A 9672-nucleotide genomic window follows, 5' to 3' on the forward strand; every position below is an offset into this window, starting at 1 on the left:
GCACAGTGCCGTAGAACAAGCCAGATCGGCTCTCATCCCACGCGATTTCTTTTCTCCAGAACGAACATTTTTTTTGCTGAATCTGCTTTACATTAGATTTTTTTAGGGTAATGCTTTGCATTAGATTATAGTGTGTACATAATCGGAACGGCCGAACGGAATTAAAAGCGGTTAGTGTGCGGAGATTCGCTCCGATCCTCCATTTTTTTACTGATCCACTATATTATTTACTTGTAGCCCCTTCTGTTTGGCGATATATATGATTGATCTCCCTGTAGCCGCCCCGCTAGTAGTCTAGGAGGAGGAGCAGTCGCTTCTCCTGCCGTCTCATCGTTTTCTACTACCTGCTCTCTCGCCAAATGCTGCCACCCAACTAACAAAACAAAAGCCTGGACTTCCGTCCGCCTCCGGCCCCGGCCGCTTCCTTCCCTCCCATCTCTGCTGCCGCCACCACCAAAACCCGCACGCTTCCAAGCGCACGCTCGATCGCAGAGCCCAGCAGGACCGGAGCGAGAAGAGAACAAGGCGTGCGCGCGCGCGTGAGGGAGAGGTGGCGGCGGAGGAGGAGGGGCGCCGCATGGGGTCGAGGCGGCGGCGCGGCCAGCACCACGGCCGCTGGGTGGTGCCCTCGGTGGCGCCGGCCGCGGCGGCGTTCACGGCGGCCGGGCTGCTGCTCGTCGTCGTCGCCTTCCACTGCTTCCTCTCGCCGCCGCTCGGGGGTGGCGGCGGCGGCGTCCGGCGCCACAACCCGCCGTTCCTGGTACGCTCCCTCTCACTAACAAAAGCCGCGACTTTGCGGCGACGGGGGTCGCCGCCGGTCCATGCAATGCTCTCCGATTTTCGCTCCCTTCCTGCCTTAATGCCGATTCTGTTTGCTGTCCCCCTTTTGTTTCGCGGAGCAGTTGAACAAACCGGCCGAGTTGCGCAGGAATCTCGTCGGCACCGTCGATTTCACCGTTCCGGTGAGTGGATAACCCCGCGCTCTGCCTCACCGTTTCTTGCGCTTAAACCCGGTGAAATCGAGCGACCAATTCGCCTGATTAATTGGTTCCTTCCGGGTCTTCTTTCAGAGTGGCGGGAGCAGGCTGGGGGAAGAGCTCTGGACATCGAAGACGGCGCACCACTTCGTTGGCTGCAGCGACGCCACCAAGGAGTTCGCCGGTGCGCACGCCTGTTCCTTGCAGCAATTTCGTTCTCCTTTCGTATGCGGCTTGTTTTGCTTCACAAGATTAGCATTGCCACTGCTCGTGTTCGTGTCTTACTGCTCGCTAACAGTGAAGTTCCCCCTTCAGCAGATGCCAAGGCTGTCACTGAGCCGAATCGCTATCTGATGATCGCCACCAGCGGGGGCCTGAACCAGCAGCGAACAGGGGTGAGTAAGAACGAACGTGCTGCCATACTGGTTGCTGGCTTGTCCCATCGAATTATTGTCTTTTTGCTTGGTCCAACAGTGTGAATATATTGCAGTTGAATTACCTCGTAATTTCCATGTTTACATAGCCTACCTGAATTACTGTGTTAGTGGTCTAATGTCACTCTAGGTTTCGCAATGATGAGACTCTTGGCCATGTGCTAATAATACAATAATGTCAGTTTTCTTCAGTTGTAAGCATCTACTCCGTATGATATAGCCCTGGTCAATTCAATTTACTCCAACAACTTGTTGACGCCTTTGGCTGCATCCCTGCATTTCCGTCTTTTCTTGGTATGCTCCAACTACTTTTGGAAGCCCTGCATGACTGCGCCAGTGTATTTATTCCTTTCTTGTTAGTATTAGCTGTCATATACAACTACCCTATACCGTAGGAAACGTGTACCTGAATACTTGCTTGCCAGTTCTGATCTTGAGTAATCTGAACAACTCCCAGTTCGAGACCATAGTGTGTGTTTCTTGACCTATGAGTTATTAATCTGAACGATTTCCAGTTCGAGATCGTAGTTTGTTTTTCTTGACCTATTAGTATGAGTTATCAATTTGAACAAACTTTCGGTTCGAGGTCATAGCGTGTGTTTCTTGACCAATTAGTATGAGTTGTCACTGTGAACGGGTATCCAGATAATCAATTCTCTGTTTGTTCTCAGACTCGTGTCTTCTTGCTATACAGAGTGATGAAACTCTAATGTTCCAACATCAGTAGTTTGTCTTGATAATATTCCCCATTTTCAGATAAGTCATGAAATTCAATAAATGACACGAAAACGCTTTTGGTTATCTGTTTCCAGATCATAGATGCTGTTGTTGCAGCGCGCATTCTGAATGCAACACTTGTCATTCCAAAGCTTGATCAGGCATCTTTCTGGAATGACGCAAGGTAACAATCTTTACCCTCTGTTGGTTGTTCTGGCAAAGCACCATGTGCTTATTCGGTGTTCCGTATCACAGTGATTTTGGGGAGATCTTTGATGCTGACTCATTCATATCCTCGCTCGCAAATGATGTAAAGATCATACGACAAGTGCCTGACAGAAATGGGAAAACACCTTCTCCATATAAAATGCGTGTACCTAGGAAGTGTACTCCAAAATGCTACGAGAATCGAGTACTACCTGCCCTTTTAAAGAAACATGTAAGCATTACAGATTGTCAACATGCCACTTTTCGTATGTTCAGAACTTCAGGCTGAAAATGCTCAATTCTGACATGTTTTTTTGCATTTCTACCCATGCAGGTCGTTCAACTAACAAAATTTGACTACCGGGTTTCCAACAGGTTGGAGACTGATCTTCAAAAGCTCAGGTGTAGAGTCAATTATCATGCACTAAAGTTCACAGATCCAATTCTCGAAATGGGCCGATTGCTTGTCCAAAGAATGAGAGCCAAAAGTGGACGCTTCATTGCTCTTCACCTAAGGTAATATTTCTTTCAAATAAAATTTTGTGTTGGCTATGCAGTACAAGCGAATTTTCTTCACCCTCATAACCTATGACAGATTTGAGCCTGACATGCTCGCCTTCTCGGGATGTTACTTTGGGGGTGGTGAAATCGAGAGAAGGGAACTAGGTGCAATACGTAAGAGATGGGATACACTGCATGTAAGTGACCATTCTTCATTCAGGGTTATTAAATGGCCCTTTCAGTTTTTTACAGTTACACTTGAATTTATTTTCAGGAAAGCAACCCTGACAGAGAACGCCGGCATGGCAAATGCCCTCTAACACCAGAAGAAGTTGGCTTCATGCTCAGGGCATTGGGTTTTGGGAAGGACGTCCACCTATATGTTGCGTCGGGGGATGTATACGGAGGAGAGGAGACATTAGCACCTCTGAAAGCGCTCTTCCCAAACTTCCACTCGAAGGAGACTCTATCAAGCAAGGAGGAGCTGGCACCTTTCTTGCCATTCTCATCTCGCATGGCCGCCCTTGATTATGTCGTGTGTGATGACAGCGACGTTTTTGTGACAAATAACAATGGCAACATGGCAAGAATGTTGGCTGGTCGAAGGTAATCTCTTTTGTGCATTTCTACAATAATTTGAATAGCTGTAGATTTTTTAAGATACCAATTGTTGCCTGCATATTCAAAGACCCTCTAAACGTAAGTAGATTGATTGAAAAAAAATGCTGATTTCAGGAGATACTTCGGGCACAAGAGGACCATACGCCCCAATTCTAAGAAGCTCTCCTCTCTCTTCCTTAATCGAACCAGCATGAGCTGGGACACATTTGCATCCAAAGTTCAGATGTACCAAAAGGGTTTTATGGGTGAGCCAAATGAGATTAAACCGGGAAAAGGTGAATTTCACGAGCACCCTATGGACTGCATTTGTGCAAGGACAAAGAGAAGAACTGGGCCTAGTAAGCCGTACCTAAGCAATCGTGCTCGTGAAGCTGCCGGGAATCATACCAGTGATGCGGAGTTCGACTGGAGCGATTTGGACTATGGAGAGAATACACCCTTGGGAGGGGATTCATCAACTGAGACTGATCCAGATTACGGCCGTATTGCTGGACCAGACATTCCTGAATTGGAGGACATACTCTCGGACTAGTCACTTAAAATTGATAGCTGTTATAATAGGTTTTGTCACTTAGAAGGGAAAGGCGATGAAGTTTTTTGTGTACAGAAGCTACTGCAGAATTTATCTTCTCCTGTTTTTTTGCATGGAGAAATCAGGAAGAGCTTCTTACAGAAGAAGAGAGGTAAATACGGAATACTTAACTTGAGTAAATGATACTGTATATTGCCTTTATACACTTGGTACTTCAAAGATGAAACTTATGGACCTGCATGATCTCCACGTTTGATCTGGTAATACAAATTGTATGTTAAGTAGTCTAAAAAATATTTAACACGAAATGGGCATTTGATATGCGGTTAAACTTCATTAAAAATACACGTTGAACCTAACCGGAAACATGATTTCCGTTTGTGTATTTCTAACTTGACTTCAACAATCTAATGCTCCACATGTTTTTTTCTCAATGCAGAAGCAGGCCTTCAGTATGAGCAAGACAAATTGTACAGCATTTGACTGGTCTGCATCGGATGCTGATTGGCAAATTAGAAGAACTTTTTTGTTTGGTTTTCCATTAATATATTTTAGATTGAACCGTAAATAGACGGTAGCTCTTTTTCCTTTATAGTTTGATGTAATGTGACAGTGAGTTTGGTTTTTACTCTTGATTTTCTCTCGACAAAATTTTCGGTCTGCCATGAATTCTGTACATAACATAGAACATGAAGAGGAGCAAGAAAGAATGAAAATCTTACCCAGTGCGTCTGTACGTTTCAGCATTATTGGCTAGTTCGGAGCTGCTCTTTGGGAAATCAACATTTTTGTCACGCGCACAGCTCTTATTTTTGTTTAATTGTTACTTCCTCCGTCCCATAAAACAAGAGTATTTTCTAGACTACATTAGTGTAAAAAAAGCTTTTATATTATGGGACGGAGGGAGTATAATTCAGTATGGTGAATGCTTATCGGTAGGCTAATGTTAAAACGTCCTGCCAAAATATCGTGACGGTAAATTTTTCTCTTGAATTGAAAAAACTGTAGAGGAAACCCCAGCACGGAAATTTTATCAAAAGAACGATAGCAAGCCATTTGGTTGACGCTGTCAAAAATCTTGGCGTTTCTCTACATCCAGATGTTCTGTGCCTATGTAGCAGTGCTCGTTTTGCATCCCGCAAAAAAAAAAAAAGCAGTGCTCGTTTTGCTTGGGTCGCCACTCAGCCGTCGCGCCTTGGCATGGGGAATGGGTCGCCGGCTCCTCGGCACAACTCGGCGTTGCTTTAAAAAAAAAAAAAAAGAGGACCCTCGGCTTCTGCATCTGGGTGATGCATGCGGCCACTTTATTAATTATTCTCACAAAACCTTATAAAGTCATACAACAGTAAAACTAAAGCCACCGTCTAAGCAACAACTCGGCGTTGCTACTTACGGGCTGCGACCGGCAGCCCGACATCTCAACCTCCGCTTCATCGGCTCCCCTAGCAGTGGTGCCCTGGCTCGTTGCTGTGTGTCCCTGTGCCGGCCAGCCCAGAGCAGTTCCGAAGCCAAGCGAAGCGAGCGTGAAGCACTGGTATTATGAACCTTCTGGAAGGTTCCTTGCCGGTTGAAGCCAAGCAAAGCGAGCGTGAAGCACTTTGAAAAGTTGTGTGTTTTCGAATTGACGATTGTATTTTGAATTAAAAAATTGAACTCTCAAAAAAAATTATGAATTCGTGAACATTTTTCGAGTACATGAACTATGATGTTTCACGGACAAATTTTGTTTTTATTGAATTTATTTTAAATACATGAACATTTATTGAATTTGGGGAACATTTTTTAGATGCATGAACATTTTTTGAATGGGTCTGTCTAGGACACATCTAGATGTGACATTCTTAAAAAACATCTAGATGTGAATTAGACAAACTGTTTTTGAATTTATGAACATCTTTTTGAATTCTTGAACAAAATCACATTTTTTTCTCCCGTGCAACTTTTTTTGCATTCACGAACTTTTTGGAGTTTTTATTCAATGGGAAAAAGAAGAAAGAAGGAAAGGAAAAAAAACCCACAGATCCACGCTAAGCTACACAACTTAGTGATCGCAGCTGATGGGCCGGCCCACGCTATGCCGGCGACCTGTGTGTGTGTGATCAGCGCGGGGATGTGAGAGGGGGAGCAACTAGTTAACGAGCGCTCCTTCGGGAGCCTCGCAACGACCAGCGCCACTTGGCGCGCTCTCAGCCATTCGCCACGTGTCGTGCTCTGGACGCTCCCTCCAGATTTTGTTTTTTTTATTTTTCCGCACGCGTTTTCGGCTTTTTAAACGGTTTTTCCCTTTTTTTTTGACGTTTTGGTTTTTCTCCGGTCTTCCTTAGCGTTTCGACCAAAAAAAATTTGGATTTTTTGCGTGAAAAAACGAGTTTACTTTTTTTTCTTTCGTGAAAAGTCATGTTTTTTTTTCGCGAGAGGCACGGTTGTGCTTTAGCGAGAGTCACGGCCGTGCCTTTCGGAAACGAAAAAAATGCGTTTTTTATTTTTTTTCCTTTCGCGAGAGTCACGGTTTTACTTCCGCAAGAGGCACGGTTGTGCTTTTGCGAGAGTCATGGCCGTGCCTCTCGGAAAGGGAAAAACAAAACGCATTTTCTGTTTTTTTTCTTTCGCGAGAGTCACGGTTTTGCTTCCGCGAGAGGCACGGTTGTGCTTTTGCGAGAGTCACGGCCGTGCCTCTCTGAAAGGAAAAAAATACGCGTTTTCTGTTTTTTTTTTCTTTTGCGAGAGTCACGGTTTTGCTTTTGCCAGAGGCACGGTTGTGCTTTCGCGAGAGTCACGGTCGTGCCTCTTTTGGAAAGGGAAAAACACGTTTTTTGTTTTTTTTTTGTTTTCACGAGAGTCACGGTTTTGCTTCCACGAGAGGCACAATTGTGATTTCGCGAGAGGCACGTGCGTGCCTCTTTCGGAAAGGGAAAAAACCGTGCTCCCGGTTTAGTTTTTTCGTCCGGTTTTTTTCGTGAAAAAAAAGTTGGTCAAAACCTATCAATATGGGATCTAGTTTTGAAGATTTCGATGCGAGGAATCCAATGGTGAAAACGGTTTGAGATTTGGACGCACGGTTTAAGAGATAAAACGTTTTGAATAAACGAATCTACGAAAAAAGGGAAAACTCTCAGGTTGCGACAAGTGGCGCGTTGCATGTGCGCCACTTGTCGTGACCTAGGAAGATGGAGTGTTCTTTGCAACGAGTACTCCTTAATTAGTAATTTCGTGTGAGAGGCGCGAGCCTCCCATGCAGTTGTGCCTTAGGCTAGACCTGTTCATGGGCAAGTGGGCAACCCAACCCGAAAGCTCGACATCCAGGCACAGATCAACTTTTCTTCCTGAACCTTGGCCTGAAAGCCAGGCCCGGCCCTGATGGGGGGCAGGGGGGCGGCCGCCCCGGGCCCCCGAAAGGTAGGGGCCCCCACATATGTGTGCTTTGTGTATTAGGTCCGTGAAAAAAATGACCATGCGCTAATTTAGGTGTAACATGCCTTGTATGTGAAGGTGCAGTAGTGGGCAAGTAAATCAACGATTCCCTGAATCAATGGAATTTACGTTTCCCACGTGTAGGCCCACACACAACAACATCAGCGATCGACCTGGCCGCAAATCAATCCCTCAAGCACACATCACGCAAGACTCCTGCCGCTACAGCGTCCTCCCGTGGAGGCCTCGCGGATGCTTCCTCCTTAGAGCATCTCCAGCCGTTGGCCCCCCCAGGACGCATAAAAATCGCCCCTGGGGGCGAGCCGGCGATTCGTTCGGTGCTGGGGATGGTTTTGCGCCCAGTCGTCGCCCTCAGTCGCCGATTTTGGCCCACTTTTGAAGCCCCATTTCAGCAAAAAAGGCCCATATGGGCGAGAATAGGCCCATATTCGGCGTGGTTCGCCGTGGCTCGGCGTTCAATTATCAACATAAATATTTTTTTATCACATATTTCATCACAGAAAATTCAAATACTTCAACAAAATAGTTCAACAACAAATAGTTCAATACAAATTATATAGTTCAACAAATAAAAACTCATATTTCATCACATGTCGCGCCCGGTGTCGCCCTTGAGCCTCCATAGTGAAGGAAATATGCCCTAGAGGCAATAATAAAGTTATTATTTATTTCCTTATATCATGATAAATGTTTATTATTCATGCTAGAATTGTATTAACCGGAAACATAGTACTTGTGTGAATACATAGACAAACAAAGTGTCACTAGTATCCCTCTACTTGACTAGCTCGTTGATCAAAGATGGTTATGTTTCCTAGCCATTGACATGAGTTGTCATTTGATTAACGGGATCACGAATGATGTGATTGACTTGACCCATTCCGTTAGCTTAGCACTCGATCGTTTAGTATGTTGCTATTTGCTTTCGTCATGACTTATACATGTTCCTATAACTATGAGATTATGCAACTCCCGTTTACCGGAGGAACACTTTGTGTGCTACCAAACGTCACAACGTAACTGGGTGATTATAAAGGTGCTCTACAGGTGTCTCCGAATGTACTTGTTGGGTTGGCGTATTTCGAGATTAGGATTTGTCACTCCGATTGTCGGAGAGGTATCTCTGGGCCCTCTCGGTAATGCACATCACTTAAGCCTTGCAAGCATTGCAACTAATGAGTTTGTTGCGAGATGATGTATTACGGAACAAGTAAAGAGACTTGCCGGTAACGAGATTGAACTAGGTATTAAGATACTGACGATCGAATCTCAGGCAAGTAACATACCGATGACAAAGGGAACAACGTATGTTGTTATGCGGTCTGACCGATAAAGATCTTCGTAGAATATGTGGGAGCCAATATGAGCATCCAGGTTCCGCTATTGGTTATTGACCGGAGACGTGTCTCGGTCATGTCTACATAGTTCTCGAACCCGTAGGGTCCGCACGCTTAACGTTTCGATGACAGTTATATTATGAGTTTATATGTTTTGATGTACCGAAGATTGTTCAGAGTCCCGGATGTGATCACGGACATGACGAGGAGTCTCGAAATGGTCGAGACATAAAGATTGATATATTGGAAGCCTATGTTTGGATATCGGAAGTGTTCCGGGTGAGATCGGGATTTTACCGGAGTACCGGCATGTTACAGGAACCCCCCGGCAACATAATGGGCCTTAGTGGGCCTAGGTGGAAGAGAGGAGAGGCGGCTAGGGCTGGGCCGCGCGCCCCTCCCCCCTAGTCCGAATAGGACAAGGAGAAGGGGGCGGCGCCCCCCTTCCTTCTTCTCCCTCTCCTCTTTCCCCCCTCCCAAGTCCTAATCCAACTAGGAAAGGGGGGGAGTCCTACTCCCGGTGGGAGTAGGACTCCTCCTGGCGCGCCCCAAGGCTGGCCGCACCTCTCCCCCTTTGCTCCTTTATATACGGGGGCAGGGGGACACCCCATAGAAACAACAATTGATCTATTGATCTCTTAGCCGTGTGCGGTGCCCCCTCCACCATATTACACCTCGATAATATCGTAGCGGTGCTTAGGCGAAGCCCTGCGTCGGTAGAACATCATCATCGTCACCACGCCGTCATGCTGACGAAACTCTCCCTCAACACTCGGCTGGATCGGAGTTCGAGGGACGTCATCGAGCTGAACGTGTGCTGAACTCGGAGGTGCCGTGCGTTCGGTACTTGATCGGTCGGATCGTGAAGACGTGCGGCTACATCAACCGCGTTATGTTAACGCTTCCGCTTTCGG

The 9672-nt window shown here is 46.1% G+C and overlaps 1 protein-coding gene across 1 annotated transcript; it reads left to right on the forward strand.

Annotated features, from left to right (window-relative positions):
- Positions 1-309: 309 nt before the first annotated feature.
- LOC123054173 (O-fucosyltransferase 6) lies at positions 310-4714 on the forward strand. The gene is made up of 11 exons (XM_044477882.1): positions 310-760; positions 903-962; positions 1071-1161; positions 1296-1372; positions 2224-2312; positions 2384-2567; positions 2670-2851; positions 2931-3033; positions 3111-3442; positions 3572-4140; positions 4429-4714. Exons 1-10 carry the CDS (start codon positions 578-580, stop codon positions 3987-3989), a joined length of 1719 nt encoding a protein of 572 aa, XP_044333817.1. The 5' UTR covers positions 310-577; the 3' UTR covers positions 3990-4140; positions 4429-4714.
- Positions 4715-9672: the final 4958 nt, after the last annotated feature.

This window comes from Triticum aestivum, chromosome 2D (assembly GCF_018294505.1).
Source record: "Triticum aestivum cultivar Chinese Spring chromosome 2D, IWGSC CS RefSeq v2.1, whole genome shotgun sequence".
Taxonomy (NCBI): Eukaryota; Viridiplantae; Streptophyta; class Magnoliopsida; order Poales; family Poaceae; genus Triticum; species Triticum aestivum.